General features: G+C 48.3%; 1 protein-coding gene across 2 annotated transcripts; it reads left to right on the top strand.

The window, feature by feature from the left end:
* The first annotated feature begins 271 nt into the window (after positions 1–271).
* On the top strand, positions 272–19,914 carry ZFYVE27 (zinc finger FYVE-type containing 27). 2 transcript variants are annotated; one of them, XM_084904098.1, is made up of 13 exons: positions 272–504; positions 1,927–2,136; positions 6,678–6,748; positions 8,886–9,072; positions 11,978–12,073; positions 13,383–13,495; positions 14,206–14,345; positions 14,949–15,020; positions 16,577–16,597; positions 16,729–16,873; positions 17,370–17,416; positions 17,594–17,675; positions 18,361–19,914. In XM_084904098.1, exons 2-13 carry the CDS (start codon positions 1,928–1,930, stop codon positions 18,423–18,425), a joined length of 1,248 nt encoding a protein of 415 aa, XP_084760224.1. In that variant the 5' UTR covers positions 272–504; position 1,927; the 3' UTR covers positions 18,426–19,914. The 2 variants fall into 2 exon arrangements, with proteins under 2 accessions (XP_084760224.1, XP_084760225.1); XM_084904099.1 differs by lacking the exon at positions 16,577–16,597 and having other exon boundaries at positions 294–504.
* The last annotated feature ends 96 nt before the right edge of the window (positions 19,915–20,010 follow it).

The raw sequence follows: 20,010 nt of genomic DNA on the forward strand, positions 1-20,010 counted from the left end.
GTGCCAAAGTTGGGGAGGAGGATGCAGACGTATATATTTCCGTTCATTTTCTTTCCCTCTGCTCCCTGTCCGAATCTTTCAGAGTAAAGCAGGGCAGGCGATGGTCAGGGCTCCTGAGCGCCGGCTCCCAGGGATGCAGGACGCAGCGGAGGGACGTCGCGCAGGGGCGAGTGAAGTCGGGGGAGGCGAAGCGCGCAGGCGCAGCGCTGACGAGAGCGTTCACCTGGCTGGGTGGGCGGGGCCAAACCCGGGAGCGGGCCGGAGGCGGGGTGAGCGCGATGACATCACGGGCACGCCACCGCGCACGGCGCAGCGAGGAAGCGGCGGCCGGCGGCGGAGGGGGCGGCGGAGGAGGTCCTCGGATCTGCGACTTCGGAGTGGTTTTGGAGAGGGGCGCGCAGCTGGGGTGGGGAGGGCCTGAGGGAACGCTACGGGGCCCAGCGGCCCTATCAGTGCCCCCGGGCCGTCCCCGCCCCTCCCCGAACCCACCCGGCGGACGAGTAGGTGAGGTGCCGCCCGCTCCCCACTCCCTTGTTTTCCGCGGGTTGAGCCGAGTTGGGGGCCGCCACCTGCCGTATCGGTGACCTTGGGCGTGGCCTTCCCTGGTCTGGGCCGCGGGGCCCCGTCTGGCTCCTCGGGCTGCAGACGTGGTGGCCCAGGCCGCTGCCGGCGCCGACCTCCTGGACGCCTGCCTCGCGCCCGCCCTGGGTCCTCCCGTCCCCTCTCGGCCTGCGGGGGTTTCGGGCCCCCGTGGCCCCTTTGTCACCCCCACCCCCGCCGTTAGGTCGCAGCCCATCGCCTGGGATGGGTTGACGTTGATGGGCGTCGAGGTCCCGCCCCCTTGTTTTCTGCTCAGCGTTTGGGTAGGACTTTGAAATTAGGAAAGGGTGAGCGTTTCCTGTGGGTCTCCTCAGCGGAGAAGGGAGATGGGGCGTTTCAGGAGGTGATGGCTGCTGCTCCTGGGGTCCGGGGGAGGGAAAGGGAGGTGATGGGCAGGGATGGACCGGAAAAGTTGAGAACGGAAGGGAGAGGGGAGGGTACGAGAAGGGGGAGGCGCAGAGGAGAGCATTGGGGTCCTGAGGGTGGCAGTTCATTCACTCCCTTGCCCACTGTGAGCAGGAACCGGGGTGAATGAAAGACATAGTCCTTGAGCTGGTGGAGCTTAAAGCTAAGAAGGGCAGCCTGGGAAGAAGGCGGGAGTGCTCCTTTGGTGTGATAAGTGCTGTCAGTGAGTACGTAACTTTTTGGGAGCATTGCAGAGGGTCTCGCCTAAGTCCAGACTGGATGTGTTGGCAAAGACTTCTCAGAGCAAGGAAGTGATATTTAGGCTAAGTACCCGAAGGAGGAGAAGGATTGAGCCGGGTAAATAGGGGGAGAAACATGTTTCAGGACATCAGTTCTCTTGAGACCCCAGGCTGCCTCCCTTCAGCTTGGTCTTTACGGCTTATACTCTTTTAGAAAAATATTTTTTATTGACTTTTCACAGAGAGGAAGGGTAGATTAGAAACATCCATCAGCTGCCTCCTGCACTTCCCTCCCCCATGTGCCCAAAATCAAGGCACATGCCCCCCCAAAAACAAACAAACAAAAAAACACACCACACACCGGAATTGAATCTGGGACCCTTCAGTCCGCAGACTGGTGCTCTATCCACTGAGCCAAACGGGTCAGGGCTCAATTTATACTCTTGATGGGTCAGTGGGACAAAGGACATTAGAGGGAGAGTCCGAAGAGCCGGAGTTTGTATCTGCGACATTCATTTCACCTTCCTGAATGTTAGTTTTTTCCTTTGTGAAATGGACATCCCACTGTTAGCCCTGCCCCTGCCTCACAGGTTGGTTGTGGGCAGTACATGAAGGAATGCGGGTAGAAGTGTGGGGGGCATTGGAAGTGTGATGCAAATGCCAGGAATTATTATGGTTACAGGATGCAGTCATCTGAGCGTGAGGGGTGTGGGCCCGAGGCCAGCCCCAGCGTGATGCCCGAGGCTCCTCTGGAGTCTCCACCTGCCCCTGCCAAGTCCCCTGCCAAGTCCCCGACGTTTGATCTTTTCAACTTGGTTCTGTCCTACAAGAGGCTGGAGATCTACCTGGAACCCCTGAAGGACGCAGGTGATGGTGTCCGGTACTTGCTCAGGTACAGACTTGGTAGCGCTGCTCTGACCTGCTGGGCTTCCTGTCTTCCTGCCCTGTCGTTGTGCTGGCCATTTAGGCAGTGGCAGGGCTGTCCTTTCTGCCCCAGTGAAGGACCATTGGGCCTTTGGGCTTATTCCAGGCCCACTCTGCCTCCGGCCCCACCCACGAGAGGCAGGCACTGGGAACCATCTGGCCTTTCACGAGGGTTTGTTCTTTGTGGTTGAATAAGCTCACACCTTAGGATTGTGAGCTGACCTTGACTCTTGGGCCTTCTCTATCTAAAGCAGGCTCTCCCCCCTCCAATAATAGCTTAGTTAGTAATAAAATTAGAATATAATTTTGATCCTAAGTTACAGAAATAAAAATACCTATGAATAAGCAGGTATCATTTTCCCTAATCCTTTAGGATTATAGATCTCAGTGTTTTTTTTCTTTCTATTCTGCTTTGACTTTCATCCTATATAATTGTCTTTTTCTCCTTTTAGCTCATTTTATAAGAAATATTTCATTCTTTAATTTTCATTTTAAAAAAATACATTTTTATTGATTTTAGAGAGAGGAAGGGAGAGGGAGGGAGATAGAAACATCAGGGATGAGAGAGAATATTTGATTGGCTGCCACCTGTATACCCCTTACTGGGGATTGAGCCTGAAACCCAAGCATGTGACTTGATCAGGAATCGAACCGTTACCTGGTTCATAGGTCAATGTTCAACCACTGAGCCATACCGATTAGGCATAAATGTATTTTAAATTACAGCTATGTGCCAGTTCACTCTCTAAATACTTATGTTTGTCTCTAAATAAGAACTTTTTTTTTTTCCATAACCAAAGTAACATCATAGCTAACCAAATTAACGATAATTCTATGATATCTTCCTATACCCAATTCTTATTCAGATTTTCTGTTGTTCCAAGGATGTCATTTACAATTTTTTTTTTTTACCAAATCAGGTTCTAGTCCAGATTATACATTCTCTGTGGTGACTATGTCTCCTGTTTTTCTCAACCTTCTTTTATGACACTAACTTGCTGGAGAGAGGCTCACTGTTCTGGGGAACTTCCTACACAGATATATCTGGTTGCTTCCTCATGGTGCAAACTGCAAGGTAGATGGAAAGGATTAGATTTAAATAAAAAATATATATTTTTTTACAAAGCTCCTGTGTTCTGAATATTGCATCTCAGTGGGAGTACATAGACAGCAGGCATTCTTACTCGAGCCTGTGAAATGGGCTTTAGGGGCATATGAAGCTCCTGAAACTGAATGAAAAATTATATGTGGGCACGTGTGTATTTCTAGGGAAAAGCCTCTAATTTTATCAGATTCTCATAAAGCACCTTTAACCCTCTAAGATGCTCAAGAGAGACAGGTAGGAGGCAGAGTGAGTTGAGTTGGGTTAACCTATAAGTGTGCTGTTGAGCAATCATTCTTACCTCAGCGTGGAAATAGTGGAAGATTTATTTTTAACTTTTGTACCAACGCCCTCATTTTTCTTATTCTTCCCAGAACCCCTTTAATTTATGGCATTATCTCTGGAGATGAGCTAGTCAATGTTCCAGGGCAGTGTTCTCTGCTGCTCGGTCACTGTGCTCTTGGAGAAAGGAACAGTGAGATAGTATGAGATCATTTTATAATCCCACCATGACCAACGATCTGAAATGAACTTCTGCCTTCCCTAGGGGAAAGTGTGGGCCCTGGAGTGCAGGGAGCTGTGCTCTCTGGTGTTTTCTATGTGTGTGGGTGTATGCATGTATGAGTGTAGATATATGTACGTATGTATTTATATACACGAGTGTGTGTTTGGCCCTTCTCCTTTTCTGCCTCTGGTCTATTAGTGTTCTTAAGTAAGTAACATATTAGAAGTTGCTCCTTTATGACATTAGAAATCTGAGCGTGTAGCCTTAGCTGGTTTGGCCCAGTGGATAGAGCGTAGGCCTGTAGACTAAAGGGTTCCAGGTTCAGTTTTGGTCAATGGCACATGCCTGGGCTGCTGGGTTGCAGCCAATCAATGATTCTCACCATTGATGTTTCTCTCTCTCTCCCTCTCCCTTCCTCTCTGAAATCAAATAAAGAAAAGAAACCTGAGGATGTGGTGGGATTGATTAAAGCTGGACGGAGAAGGAGCATCAGGCCTAAAATGCCCTCAGGAGCTTGTCGTCTCTGCCACTGGGAGACTGCTCTCTCTGTGAAAGTGGCTGTCAGATTAGTTTGTGTGCTTGATTGTTCTTTTCTTAGTAAAGAGGATTTGACTTTGAAGAGGGACTTAATCTTGAGCTGTGGCTGTTAGGTTTGAAGCGAGAGCTGCAATAGATTTTTAAAAAGACTCCTCTCCTCTGGGACCAGTGACTCCAGTAGGTAGGTCCCGATGGTCCGAAGTGTCAGTGAAGACAGACAGAGTGGAAGAGGCTTTAAAATGAAAGTGACTTCAGTGGCTGTGTGCTGCTTTCATTTCTGAAATGGGGTTGGCCTTAGGCCTGGCTTGTAATCTGCTTTTACCCTGGTAGCTGCCACTAAATGGTTTGGAGGCCTCATTAGGGGGGTACAGTTGGAATGTTTTTAATTTTAAGAAACAGGCAGAGAGAGGTATTAATTTCCTTGCTATAACTTAAGAAATAAAAGCAGCACCTATATTAGCTAACTTCATTTAGTAACTCTGAAATACCCAAATTAGAGCAAAAAAAACCACCAAAAAAACCACCAAAAAACAAAAAAACCCAAAACATTTAAGTTCTGAATACATTGTTTTTCAGCAACTTACCTGTTTATTTTTCTATTTGTTTTTCTCTTCTTATGGATGACCTTAAATATGCTGATGCTGTTCTTTATTTTTAAAAAAATATATTTTTATTGATTTCGGAGAGGAAAGAAGAAATATATAGAGAGAAACATCAATGTTGCGAGAGAATCATTGATCGGCTGCCTCCTGCACCCCCCACTGGTGATTCCTGGCCTGCCCTGAGTGGGAATCAAACTGCGACCTCTTGTTTCATAGTTTGACGCTCAACTACTGAGTCATGCCGGCCAGCTGATGCTGCTCGTTAGACTATAGGTGTCAGAGCTTCATTGCTGCATCTGCTCCTTTTCCCCGATTAAATGTCTTTTACCAGGGACTAAGCCAGCCGTGTTTGCTTGTCTTCAGCAGCCTGAGTCTGGTCTTTCTTCCCTCAGTGGAGGCTTCTGCTTTGCCATTAGGTGGTGATGGTGGGAGCTGAGTCTCTGCTTCCATCTGTTCCTATTTATTTAGGGCATGTTTGCTGAGAATGCCATACCCTGGTTTTGTCTTTATTTTTAAATTAAGATATTTTCCTCTTTTTGAAATAACATGTATAGAAAATAAACTCAAAATTGCAGAAATCAGAAGTGAAAGTTACAAATGGGGTCAGATAAATCCTTTATATTTTGTTCTTTTAAAAAAATATATATATATTTTATTGATTTTTTTTGCAGATAGGAAGAGAGAGGGATAGAGAGTTAGAAACATCGAAGAGAGAATCATCGATCAGCTGCCTCTTGCACACCCCCACTGGGGATGTACCCCCAACCAAGGTACATGCCCTTGACCCGGGACCTTTCAGTCTGCAGACCGACGCTCTATCCACTAAGCCAAACCAGTTTCGGCTATATTTTGTTCTCCTGATTTATGTATTAGATGAATCTTGTGCAGTGAATATATGTTCTATGAAACTGTAAAAAAGAATGCTATATCTCAATAAAAATAAAGGAAAATTTTGAAGAATGTTTGTCATTGTCACCTTTTAAAAAGAATAGAACCATAGAACCTTTCAAAACACAGGTTAATTGGTATTAACTAGTTTTCTTTTCTTTTTTTTTGAGTGCCCCAGTGGTTGGGTGAACTGCACAAACATCTGTCAACAAATGGTTGTTGGCATCAATTCAATGCTAACATGAATCTCCAATTTGGGTTCCTGTGAAGAAGGAAACTTTATTCAGTGCAAAACAGCTCGATTGATTGTAACAGCACTGGCTATGAAAACAGCAGCTGTGAGGCGGCCTCCGCAGGGCCAGGCTCCTCTCTGGCTAGACAGCTCTGCCTGCTGCTCTGCTCTGTGCGTGTGGGTCTGCTTTGCCCTGTGCTGGTCTGGTCCGCTCTCCTCTGCTCTGCTCTGGCTGGCTCTGTTCTGTGCTGGTCTGCTCTGCTGTGCTCCAGTGAGGCATCTTTGGTGTTTCAGCTCCAGCCAAGGGAAAGCTCTCTTAGGTAGAATGGGAAAGTGCACTCTTCACTAGGTTTCTTAGTAGTAAATGTTATGAATGTTTCCTCTTCCTTGGAGAAAGTGCTACAGGTCTTCTAGTTCAGAGATGATATCTTTTCTCACCCCAGGTCTTAATATGTGACTTTAACCCCTCTCGCAGTCACCTGTCCAAGTGAGAGACCCAGTTTCCATTTCTCTGTGACACCCTGAGCTCAGGCCCCCTCCTCTGGCTCCTGGTTTTAATGACTCACCTGTGCTGGCTCACCCCCCTTTCCACCTGGAGGAGCGTCTGGCTGGTCTTTAGTGACTAGAATTCTCTGTGTTGTAGGTGGCAGACGCCTTTGTGTTCCTTGCTGACCTGCCTGGGCCTCAACGTCTTGTTCCTCACCTTGAATGAGGGTAAGAATGGCTTCCAGGGGCTGGGGTGGTTTTTTTGTGTGTGTGTGTGTGTGAATGAGTTTGGGGAGGAATTCTGAAAAGCTGCCCCATGTGAATGAGCCACTGGTCTTGCCCTGGAGTTGGCCTTCCTCTGTGCCTGCGTGCTGTCAGAACACAGGTTCTGGAGACACATTCTGGGCTAGAATCCTGGCTGGGCTGGGGTGTGCCCTAACATCTAATTTTCCTCCTATCTAAAGGGAGGATAATAACAGTGCTCTCCTCAGAGGGTAGTTGTAGGGAATGAGAGGATCTGTTTAACACTTAGTTCAGTGCCTGACAGTCTGCCCTTATCCACGGTTGTGCTTTCTATGGTTTTAGTTGTCCACTGTCATCTACCGTGTGCTAGCATTGGCTTTAAAAAATATTAAATGGAAAGTTCCAGAAATAAGCAAACTAAGTTTTAAATTGAGTGCCAGTCTGAGTAGCCTGATGGAATCTCTCTGTCCCCCTGGGATGGGAATCATCCCTGTGTCCAGTGTATCCACTCTGTATGTGCTGCTGCCTGTCACTTAGCAGACCTCTTGGTTATCAGATTGACTGTCAGGGTCAATGCTTGTGTTCAAGTAACACTTCTTTTTTTTAACTAAAATAAAGGCTCCAAAGCACAAGAGTAGTGATGCTGGCAGTTTCGATATGCCAGAGAGAAGCTGTAAAGTACCTCCTGTAAGTGGAAAGGTGAAAGTTCTTGACTTAAGGAAATAAAAAATCCTGAGGTTGGTAAGCTCTATAGGAAGAATGAATCTTCTGTCTGTGAAATTACCTAATTTATAAATTAAACTTTATCATAGATATGTATGTATAGAAAAAAGCAGTTTATGTAGGATTCAGTACTATCCATGGTTTTAGGTATCCACTGGGGACATGGATTATATTTCCTGCAGGCCAGGGAGCCTTCTGTGTCATTATTATTATTATTGTTTCCTTCTTGACTGAATGCTTTTTCCATTTTGGCTTCCAAGCTGATTCTGGGTCATTTGGGGCATGATACGGGGTGAGGGGACAGAAAAGTAAGCTGAGGAGGACTTTGCCATGTCTATTGGTTTTCTGTGGCTCAGCACATGAGCCCAGCAGGGGTTTCTGGACAGTCACACCAGTAAGGAGTCTAGTGTGATGTGAGGTAGATGTGTGGACAGGGGGGTGGCAGTATGGGTCCTGGGTAGTGATGTCTCCCGGGGAACTGTTATGACAAGGTGTGCTGTGACCCAGCCCTTTTTTTTGTTGAAACTGGCAGATGGCTGCAAAAACAAAAACCCCAAAACAACAAAACAGCTGAACCCTCAGGGGAAATGAGTGAAGGACCTGGGACAGATTGTTCTGAGGAGCTGGGTCCTTGACTCATGTATTCATTCTTCTGTTGAACCCACATTTCTCAAGCGTCTCCTTGGTTTTCTATGGAACGATGGACTCAGTGGGTTGAAAATAAACCCATTTCACATAAAGCCTCCTATTGCTTTTCAGTGGGGCTCTTTGCCTGATTGCACTCAGATAGTATTCCCAGGCTGTTAGGTTTTTCCGAACATGTCCAAAGTAAATTAGTTCATGTAACAGATATGTAGTGAGCATTTACTCTGTGCCCAGTGAGCCCTCTGTTAGCCTGCCTCCAGGGTACCAGAGTTCCTTTGGATTTTCTCTCAGCCTTACCAGTTTTTAGACCACAGTGGTCGGGGATACCCTAAAAGTTAAAGGGAAGGTTTCCAATCTGCCCAGTGGCCCAAAGATCAGAATGTCAGTCATCTGGAGGCCCAAGTGGCCAGACTCCAGGCATGAGCCACCTATTGTAAACTAGCATAGGCTTCTTAATATTAAAAACATACATTTGGTGCTAGAGCAGTGACTACAGGCAAAGTCCCAGCCCTTAAGAAAATACATTTGTGAAAGAGATAACAACCATACTTATAATATGTCATATGATACATTCTGTGAAGTAAAATAAAGCTGGGCAAGGGCTGGAGAGTGAGGGGGAGACTCTGTTTTCTATGGAGTGATCAGAGAAGGCCTCGGGCAGAGAGGTGAGGGAGGGAGCAAGCATGTGGACATGTGGGTGGGTGGGTGAGACGCCTGACCCTTGCTACCTGTTTACCTATTATTGATCCCACAGGTGCGTGGTACTCGGTGGGTGCTCTGGTGATTTCAGTGCCTGCCCTTCTGGGCTACCTGCAGGAGGTCTGCCGGGCACGGCTGCCGGAGTCGGAGCTCATGCGGAGGAAGTATCACAGCGTGAGGCAGGAGGACCTGCAGAGAGTGCGCCTGTCCCGCCCCGAGGCTGTGGCTGAGGTGAAGTGCTTGTGAGTATGGAAGGAGCCAGGGAGGTGAGGGACATCACAGCGACACCTCCCACCTCACTGAGTGTGCCAGGCATTGTATTAGGCAAACCCAGAGGTCCATTTCCTTTCATCTTTTTAACAGTTCTGGGAGGTAGCTACTATTATCATCCTTCATTTATGGATGAGGAAAAGGGCTTTCACAGCTAGACATGGACTGAGTTGGGATGAGAATCCAGATCCAGCTGGTTTCACAGCTTGTTTTCTCTCCACTAGAGAGAGTTTAGGGTCTTGACTTAGCATGTATATGCAGGAGCCACATCCTGTGTTCAAATCCTAGCTCTTATATTTACGTGCTGTGTGACACTGGGCAGGTTGCTCAGCTTTCCTGTGCCTCAGGTGCTTTATCTGTTAAAGGAGACAATAATAGGCTTACCTCTGAGGTGGTTGTGCAGATTGAATGAGTGCCTAGTACCTAGAAGGCGTTCAGTAAACATTAGTCATGTTCACTGCACTATGGAGATACTTCTTAGATGTGACAGAGCTGGTACTGCTGGAGAAGCACCTTAAGCCTGGGACATAATATTAATATAACTTCACCGAACTCTCCCTGAACTGGGCTCTCCTGACATACAGCGGGTTCTCATCCCTCCTTGGGCAGCCCAAAACAGTTATAAACAGAGTCCCTCTCCTCCACCCCCCGAGAATCTGAGTTATCTGGAGTGGGGTTTGAATATCTGGGTATTTTTTTTTTAATCTTTTACTTTGAAATGATTTTTTAACCTAAAGTCAACTGGAATGTATAGTTCCAGTCTTTATTAGGGTATAGATTATAGTTAGTAATCCCATATATGACTAATTAAAGTGAGGTTGTGAAAGTAAAAAGACAAAACAAACAAAAAAAAAACTAACAGAAGAGTTGTAAGAATAATACAAAGAACTCTCATGTGCCCTTTACTCAGAATAATTATCAACATTTTGCCACATTGACTGCATCTGTCTCTCTTTACACTATTTTTTCTTCTTGAACCATTTGAAAGTAAGTTGCAAACATCACGCCTGTTACTCAGATACTATAGCGTGTATTTTCTAAGAACAAGGACATTCTTTTTTTACAAATACGTTTCCAATGGCTTCAGAGAGAGGAAGTGAGAGGGAGGGACAAACATCAATAATGAGAGAGAATCATTGAAGGACTTCTATACACCTCCTTCTGGGGATCGAGCCCACAACCCAGGCATGTGCCCTGACCGGGAATTGAAACATGATCTCCTGGTTCATAGGTTGATGCTCAACCATTGAATCACACTGGTTGGGCCAAGGACATTCTCTTATATAGTCACAGTCTTGTAATCAAAATTAGGGATGTTTACATTGATAACATTAACATTAGTATTATTTAATACAGAGTTCATAATCAGACCTTGTATTAATAAGGTCTTTTATATAAATTTCTCCTGACCCAGGATCCAATCAGAATCACACATTGTATTTAATTTTTATGTCCCTTTAGTAGTAACCTGTAGTAGTTCCTCAGAGACCTTTGTTTCTCGAGACCTTGACACTTTTTAATAGAGCAAGTTTATTATTTTGTAGTATTTTCCTCAGTTTGGTTTGCCTGGTTCCTCATGGTTAGATTCAGGTTATGCATTGTTGGCAGGGCATGACAGTTACGTGTCATTGTCAGTGCGTTGAGTCAGGAGATATGTGATGTCAGTTTGTCTTGTTATGGGAGGAAGTATCTTTGATCCCCTGGTTAAGGTTTCTCCACGGTAAGATGACTCTTTTACTCTTTAGAGTTAGTAATCTGAGGGGGGTGCACAAGTAAATACCTTGTTCCTTATCAAATATTTACCTACTTTTAAATCCATTGATGAGTCTTGCCTTCACCAGTTTATTCCTATGATGATTGCAAAGGTGATTTTGTAATTGTCATTATTAGCTGGCATTCTGTAATTCTTACTTATTATCAATATGAATTCAAGATTTTTAAATTTAATTTAATGGCTTATAATCTATTACTGTTATAGATTTTGATCTCAGATTGTCCTAGATTTGGCCAGTAGTCTCTGTTGAACTGGCTTCTGTGTTCTTTCAATATGCCCCTATATTTTTAAAAAAATATATTTTATTGATTTTTTACAGAGAGGAAGAGAGAGAGATAGCTAGAAACATCGATGAGAGAGAGACATCGATCAACTGCCTCCTGCACACCCCCTACTGGGGATGTGCCTGCAACCAGGGTATCTACATGCCTTTGACCGGAATTGAACCCGGGACCTTTCAGTCCTCAGGCTGACGCTCTATCCACTAAGCCAAACCGATTTTGGATGTCCCCATCTTTTTGAGTGCTTTCTTACTTTATGGGACTAGATGATGTTCAAATTCTTGTACTTTCCCTGCCCTGGCTCTAGAATCAGCTGTTTTTCCCAGGAGCCCTTCAGAAACCATGGCCTGGGAGCTCACTGTACAAGCTTGTGCTCATTGCTTCTGGGGTGCATCCACTGAAAAAAGCTCTCCAAGTGAGTCTGCCTTACACACCAGGTGGAGGCACATTGATCTGTCTACCTCCTTTCATTTATCCTCACAGCTCTAGTGTATCTGTGAGGTGGGCACCCTGATCCTCATTTTATAGAGGAAAACGGCAGCCCTCTTAACTAAAGGTAGGTAACTGGCCTCATAGCAATAGTTAGGAAGAGGCTGAAGCAGGAACCTTTGTCCTATTTCCACCTCAGCAGGGATTCCAAAAAGGGGACTGAAATGTATGAATGTCCTCCTGAGCTCTCCGGCCCCTCCCTCCGTTTGAAGAGACTGGCCATGCCTGGCAGCTGTGCCTGTGAAGTCCCGGGCTCTGCTGCCCCAGAGCTGTCAGGCCCCTGGGGAGAGTGGGGCAGGGCGTGCGGCTCATCGACGCCCCTTGTGTCTGCAGCCTGATCCAGCTGGAGGCCTTCCTGCGCCGCCTGTGCTGCACCTGTGAGGCTGCCTACCGCGTGCTGCGCTGGGAGAACCCCACCGTGTCCTCACAGTGAGTGCCCCTCCGCCCACCACCACTGCCTGGAGGGCTCTGTCAAGGCAAAGCCACTGCCTTGAGGGCCCAGGGCCCCTAACTCGGGGGAAGAGAGGCTTGCAGGTGGGAATGCACTGCTTTTGTGTATGGCAAAATACTTTATTTTTTTTATTTTTATTTTTTATTTTTAAATCAATCTTTATTGTTCATATTATTACAAAGGTTCCTCATTTCTTCCCCCCTCCACCAGGTTCCCACCCCACCCTCCGCCCCCTCCCCATCCCCCATTGTCCTCATCCATAGGTGCAGTTTATGTTCAGTCTCTTCCTCCCTCCCTTTCCCTGATAGTAAATCCCTTTTCAGATGGTAAATCAGTTACTTAGCATTTTCTCATATCAATTATACCTCCACATGTATGGCAAAATACTTTAATAATAGAAAAGTCACTCACCATGTGACCTCCCACCCTGATATAGCGGCTGATACCATGTTTAGATTTACTTCTAGAGTTTGTCATGTGCACATAGTCTATAGTTTCATAACATATGTGAGATTCCCTTTTTCTTTCCTTTTTCACTTACCATTATATATCACAAATGGTTTTCTTTGTTGCTATATGACTTTTGGAATTATTGTAATACCTGATTAATATCGAGGGTGAATATGATATGATTTATGGAACCGTTCTATTATACACTTAGCCAGTTTTACTTTTATTACTAACCCTGTAGTGAACACATGTATGGGCTTAGCTTTTGAAAAAATTTTCTTAGAATAAATTCAAGGATGGAACTACTGGGTCAAGTGGAGGGAATGTTCTTTAGGTCCTTTATATATAAATAATGATGACAACTAATAGTTATTTAGTTTTCCCCTTGCGCCAGGCCCTGTGCTCAACACTTGCTATGTATTGTCTTACTCTTCATAATAACTCTAGGAGGCAGGCACTATTTTAATCCCCACTTTACCTGTGAAGGAAGTGACACTCAGAAAACCAAGGGACACAAAGCAAGAAATGGCAAAGCTGGATGCAGAGCCGAGTTTGTCTTATTCTAGCTTCAGAGTCTATAGCCTGAGGAGTGATGAGCATTTAACCAGTATACGTGGCCCCAGCCTCAGCCATTGCGGCGGCTTCACCAGTATCCATGGTTAGCAACCAGTGACTTGTTGGTAGTTGTCAAGCCTTCCGCATTGCTTATAGTCCACTTGTTTGATTAGCAGATAAACTGCCCGGTGCTGTTTCTTGCCGAGGCCTATGCAGGTGTGCTCCAGATTGTTTCCTCTGGTCTTAGGAATTTCTGATCCTGTGGTTCCTCTGTCAATCCAGGTTCTATGGAGCTCTTCTGGCCACAGTTTGCATGCTGTATCTGCTGCCGCTGTGCTGGGTCCTTGCCCTTTTAAACAGCACACTCTTTCTAGGGAACGTGGAATTCTTCCGAGGTAAGCTCTGGAGAGCCTGACAGGTGGGCTCCTTGCTTGTCCCTATCACTGATCATCTATTTGCTATTCTTTCCACAAGGGGGCAGCACCAAATTAGACAGGCTCCCCTGGGCTCTGCTTCTCTGAGATATTTGGTGGGGCACAGAGGAGGCTGTACACAGTAGAGATCCCTCCGCCTTTCTGAGCAGGTGAATCACTGCTTAGGTGATATGGTGGCTTCTGGGCGGTAAGGGAAGGATGTTTTCCTATTGCTGCCACCTGACTTCTGGGACACAGCCCCTCCCCTGGAGTTGCTGCCACATCTCTGTGTATCCCAGAGTCCCTGTCTGCTGTCTGGCTTCTAAAGCAACGAGGCAGCCTGAAGAGGCCCTGAGTCATAGGCGCTTGAGCCTTTACATATGTTTGGCTGATTGCTATATTTATTTTACTTGGTGTGGTTGGGTAATTAATGACAGAATCCCTAATTTATCAAGCACGTACTACATTTAATCTCTTTACAGCAATCTCATAGGGTGGGTGGTGGTATCTCTGCTTCTCTTTATGAGGCTTAGGTTAGGTGAGCTGTTTGGAATTAGGAGGGTGACTCTTTCCTGCAGCAAGAGTGGGATGCTGGAGGCAGAGGCAGCCAGCAGCAGAAATGGATACCCTAAAGCACCACTCATTTCATCCTGCTTCTGCCTCTCTCATCCCGCCCTTCCTGCTCTGGGTAGTGGTGTCTGAGTACAGGGCGTGTCTGCAGCGGCGGATGAAGACCAGCCAGGAAGAGGGTGCCTTCCAGAGCCCGCCGTCCCCGGAAGCTGGAGGGAAGGGCGTTCTGCCAGTCTGCACGCCTGCGCCCACCCCCACGGAGGTGAGTGCCCCCCGCTGTCAGGGCAGAGCCTGCTGTGGGCAGGTTCCAGCACCTTCCTGTTACGAGCTTGTTCATAGCACATAGCTCCTCGGCTGGCCTCTGTGTGGTTCCTGTTTCTCCCTAGGCCTCATCCCCTCTGAAGTGCTTGGTAGTAATAATTGTAATAATAATAGCTACTCTGTGTTTGACTGAGTAGTTACTCTGTTGTTCCACGCACTTTATAGATATTAACCCCATGAGGCGTAGGCTGTTTCTGAGGATGAGATTTTGTTCTCCTCTGCAGAGGAGAAGGCTGAGGCACAGTGGTTGCTGGAGGGTGGTATTGCCAAGATTCAGATGGCCCTGTGGTTCCAGAGTCCATGCTCTCAACCCCTGTGCTGAAGCCACCACAGGTCCACCCTGGTCTTGGTCCGTCTCCCTGTCCCCACTAAGTCAGAGAGCGCTTCTTTCCCATGACTTCCTTCTTTCTTGCAGTTGTGCCATTTCCTCTGGGGCAGGACTAGAAGTTCTGGGAAACCTGAGTGCTGGCTCAGGGGAGGTGGCCTCTGCCTTAGGTGCCAGAGCTGCGACTCCTCTCCTTCTCAATAAAATCTCTCTTCCCAGGACCTCACGCCAGGCAGTGTGGAGGAGGCCGAGGAGGCTGAGCCTGATGAGGAATTTAAAGATGCGATTGAGGTGGGTGGCCCTTTTCCCCAGCACCCTCTACTGATCAGGCCAGAAATTGGGTGGTCCTGGAGCTCTGTGGCTTCTCACGTCCCAAATCTGGGTTTTTAAATTCTCTTATATCCAAGCGAGAAGCGGAAACTTGCTCTGAGCTCAAACTCAGCGGGTGAATGGGGGCCACTGACTGCTGCCTGTCCTGTTGCTGATCTAGTGACCGGTCCTGGCTGCCCAGGCAGGGATGGCTCAGGAAGCTTCTGGCAATGCCCTGCTGGGGACTGATTGCAGACTGTGGGCTTGGCACCTTTGATGTGGGGAAGGCAGATTTGGGGGAGGGCATTGCTGTGGTCCCCAACTAACGAGAGCTGAAATATGCCCCTTTGTGGAGTAGGGAGGGGGAGGTTAGAGAAAGTGGTTGCACGGCCAAATTCTAGGTCAGAGAAAGTTAAACAGTTTTTCCAATTTTATTTTATTTTATTTTTAAATATATTTTATTGATTTTGTACAGAGAGGAAGAGAAAGGGATAGAGAGTTAGAAATATCGATGAGAGAGAAACATTGATCAGCTGCCTCCTGCATGCCCCCTACTGGGGATGTGCCACAACCAAGGTACATGCCCTTGACCGGAATCAAACCTGGGACCTTTTAGTCCACAGACTGACGCTCTATCCACTGAGCCAAACCGGTTTCGGCCAGCTTTTCCAATTTTAAGATAGTAGTTCAAGCTGATAGTTTGTAGAGTTTTATTTGGCATACAAACCTTATATTTTTTGAGTCAATATTTAAAAATGGGGAGATTTCAGTGAAAACTGGATTTTCAATTTTTCAGCAGCAATGGTAGCCCTGAGTCTGCAGTGGCCCATGTAGCTGAGGAGTGACTGTCCTCTTTAGGAAAGTCACACAGTCCCCACCCACCACTCCTCATGTTCCCTGGTCACTGAGTCCTGGTGGCAGCTGTCATTTTGTTACATTTGTGCTATAGTTTTCTTACAGTAGGAAATAATTTCTCTTTAAAGTGGGAAATTGAGATATAAGAAATGGGGTCTTGGGAGTTTTAACCGGGCCCATTCACTTTTACATCAGTCCAGTCCATTTACTTTTCAACCACGGAAAGATTTCTCTGGGACTTTCATATACGATTGTAGTCTCTGAATCTGGATGGTGGTGCTTTCAAGCATTTCTGTTTATAACTCACAGTAAGAAACACACTCACATCTTGGCCCAGTTCATACTTATGTTTATTATATGGATAAAGCTTAACTGAAACAAGTTTCCTAACAAATGCATCGTAAGGGATCTTTTCTTTCCTGTTCCATTCTATTCTGTTAAAAGAATGACCCACTTAATCAATCTCACCCAGTTTGAAAAACAGGACACAGCTCCTCCCAACTTTATTTGATGCTGGGATCCTTGTATGGGGGCCTCTGTTAATGTCACCCTTTGGGACTTGCTTGGACAGAACTCAGAGTAACACTTGAGTGTTACCTTTTGCTGGGGGCCCCCTCATAGCAACTTCCTTCCTGCTCTCTCTCTCCCTGTTTTCTTCTTCTCCCCTGCACCTCGGGAAGCAGGAGACCCACTTGGTGGTGCTGGTAAGTAGGAGCCTTGATGAGGTGGCGGGGGCCAGGCAGGGGGAGGGTGGCCGCTGGGCTGGGGGCCTCTGCTTGCAGGCCCCGGAGCCCTGCCACAAGGTGGGCGGGACTGGAAGGAGCTGTTCCTACAGGAGGAGGAGGAGGGTGCCCCGATCCCGGTCGAGGATGAGCTGGCCCTGCACGACAACGGGTTCCTGAGCAAGAATGAAGTGCTGCGCAGCAAGGTGTCACGGCTCACAGAGCGGCTCCGCAAGCGGTACCCCACCAACAACTTCGGTACGGCCGGGGGACAGGGAGGGGCCAAAGGCTTGGAATTGTGGGTACGGGTTTGTGGCAAGAGAGAGGGGTACTGTGGTGTCCACAGGCCCCACATAGCGGGATTGTTGAGCGAGTGTGGGTGACTTCTTATCCCTCTGTCCTTACTGAGCTTGTGGGAAGAGAAGGAACTGGGTTCCAGAGATGCCACACTGGACTACAGAGGGTGGTGACCCTGTCAGCTTCGGGTGGTTTCCAGGGGGCAGATTCTGCTGGATGCTCCTCTGTTTTGGCTGAGCCTGCAGGTGGGGCCTCGAAGCCCCTGGAGGGTATAGGGACTGGCAGCTCTGTATAGTCTGGAGACGTCAGTCCCTTCCTTCTGTCTCTGGATCTGGACTTTGCTCCCTTACTCCCTGCTCCCAGCAAGGAGTCTGGGCTGGTGTCTGAGTCCCCATTTGGAAGACTGGGGAGGGGGGGAGGGTTGAGAGGCTCGAGGCTGAGCTGCTGCCTTTCTCAGGGAGCTGTACAGGATGCTCGGCCACCTTCTCAGTGCTGAAGAAGAGGGTAAGTCTCTGCGAGGGCTCCCTGTGGGGTCTCAGTCCTGCCCCACCTGGCACCTCCCCGTTCACAGATGTCCCAGGTTCCTTGGGTGGGATCTGTGGGTGGACAGGAGGGGTGCTGAGGGCTCCAGGGGCCTGGGCTGGGGATGGGTCACATACCGACCTTGCCTCTTGTTGGCAGCGGAGCTGCAGTAACTGTGGAAATAGCTTCTGCTCCCGGTGCTGCTCCTTCAAGGTGCCCAAGTCTTCCATGGGGGCCACAGGTGAGTGGTGCAGGCAGCTGGGGGTCAGGGCAGTGGGAGGGCGTGGCTGGTTCCCACCTCTGAGGAGGTGCTGCCTGTGGGATAGGAGTGAGGGTCAGTGATAGGTCAAGGGAACTTGGGACCCTGGTCTGGCCCGTAGTAACACCTCAGATGAGCAGAAGGCAGAGCTCCACCGCACACAGGATAAACGCATACGCACGCTCTAGAAAGGGAGCCTGTTTCACACAGTTCCTTATACTACAACGAGGAATCAAGGGTTTTTGTCTTTCCTTCTGGTCATGCAAGTAGCACGTGCTTATACTGGAAGTTTTGGGAATTACTATACAGAAAAAGTAGGAAGAGAAAAATAATTCTGTAATTTTACCACCCAGAGAAAACCACTGTTAAGACATCTTGGAAACTTTTCTTCTGGCACTTTATTTAAAAAACATGTTTAAAGGTGTTGAGTTGGTGGCAAAATAATTTCTAATGCATAGAACACTTGGGAAAGGCCTGCTGTTGGCATGGTCATCCCCGAAGTCCCTGGCTCCCATGAAAAGATGTTTCCAAGGGCAGCCTAGTGAACTGGGTTGGCAAGGCTGTGGGCTGAGCAGTGGGTGGTCTGGGGGGCTTCGGGGGCTGGGGAGGTGGTTGTGGGAGTTGGGGTCATGAGGAAGTGTCTCACCAAGTTCTTCCTCCTTTTCAGCCCCTGAAGCCCAGAGAGAGACGGTGTTTGTGTGTGCCTCATGTAACCAGACCTTGAACAAGTGAGAAGAGGGGACAGGATCCAAGCAGGCGCCAGTCCCTGGGCCAGCAGTAGACCCCACTCTCCCTACCCCTAGCCCTGTGTGGCGTGTGCTGGGCTAATGTGGCCCGAACGCTCGGTAGGCTGCCCTTCTCTGCCCTTGCTGTCTCCAGCTGGGTTCTGGAGCTGTTCCCCACTCCTGCGGATGGTCAACCAGAGGGGAGAGAGCTCTGGAGGGTCTGGTATGTCTGCCTTGCTCTGTCCTGAGCTGTTAGTGGGCTTTGGCCTGGACAGGGAATATAAGCTAGAGGGCAGAAGAGAGCCATTCCTGGTCTCTGAGGATCAGGGAGGCTCTCCAAAGCTGGGAATACTCTGTGAGACCGGAGATCAGAAACTGGGAAAAGAGATTCCTCCTCCCGTGGGGTACCGGGCCAAGACCTTTGCCTCGAGAGTCTGCGCAGGCCTGGGAGTGCCATGCCCCAACTCTGCAGTGTGACTGTCCCTCCAGCACCAGGATCTCCTTATTTGCCCACCAACACTTTTAGGCTAACAAGACCAAAAGTGTTTCTAGAAACAGGGTTGAAGTTCCCCAGTTCCCCCCGAGGAGGCTGTGACTAGGGGGGCCTGGCAGAAGTCCTTGTATTAATCAGAGCAAAACGTAGGCGTCCCAGCAGCTCAGAGGACCTCAGCCCCGCCTTGCAGAATCTCAGCTCACAGCTGCCCTCAGCCCTGACGGGGAGATGCCAGACACTCCGGTCACTTCTGCTCCCACCGCTCAGAGCCTTGGGCACCCCTCCCGGCTCAGAGCTACATTTCCCCTCCCCAGCACCTCGCTCCATGTAGTGTGAGACCAGAGCAGAGGTCCTGAGCCCTTGACCCTTGGGGGCCTGAGAAGTGTGCGAACTTGCCGAGCTGGGTCTTAGATTCCAGGCTGTTCTCCAGCAAAACAGTCTTAGTTGTGGGACAGGCCACTTGGTCCCCATCCTCTCTCCTACAGTTTCACATTCATTTATGTGCTCTCTGGGGCTTTGTGTCTCTAAGCCATGAGCGGGCTCAGGCACCCTTCCTTCCCCTAGAGCTGCCCTGCTTTTGTGAAGTATTTATTTATTTATTTCATGGTTCCTGGGAACATGGCACAGGCATTGGGCTGAGGATGGGGGCATTGGCCCTAGGATGCTTCCCTGGAGTCCTGGGACTCAGAGCCCAGAGGAGGTGGAGATGTTTCTATACCCTAAACAGGGACCCAGGAGGCAGGATGGGGAGGCAAGGACCATTGTAGACCAGCTTTCTCTCCAGGCCAACCAGTCTAGCCTGGGCTGGGGAGACTGGGGCCTGCTCCAGGCCGGTGAGCGGCAAGTCCCTGGGGAACAAGGCAGGCCTTGGTGTCCCCCTTCCTCAGGCTCCTTTGTCCTGTTCAGAGATGAGCGCTAAGTGCCCTGTGCTTTGTTACACTGGAGAGGAACTAAAGGACTTCTGTGTATTTGGAGAATTATCAATAAAAAGGCCTCAAGCTTCTTTTTGACCTGGTCCTTGTGCTCACCCTGTCCCTGAGGCCGGAGAGCCAGTGCCCCCAGTGCTGGCTGAGTGTGCAGGCCTGGGCTGTGCCTGCAG

The sequence above is a fragment of the Pipistrellus hanaki genome (assembly GCF_964339955.1).
Source record: "Pipistrellus hanaki genome assembly, chromosome: 14".
In the NCBI taxonomy this organism is placed as follows: Eukaryota; Metazoa; Chordata; class Mammalia; order Chiroptera; family Vespertilionidae; genus Pipistrellus; species Pipistrellus hanaki.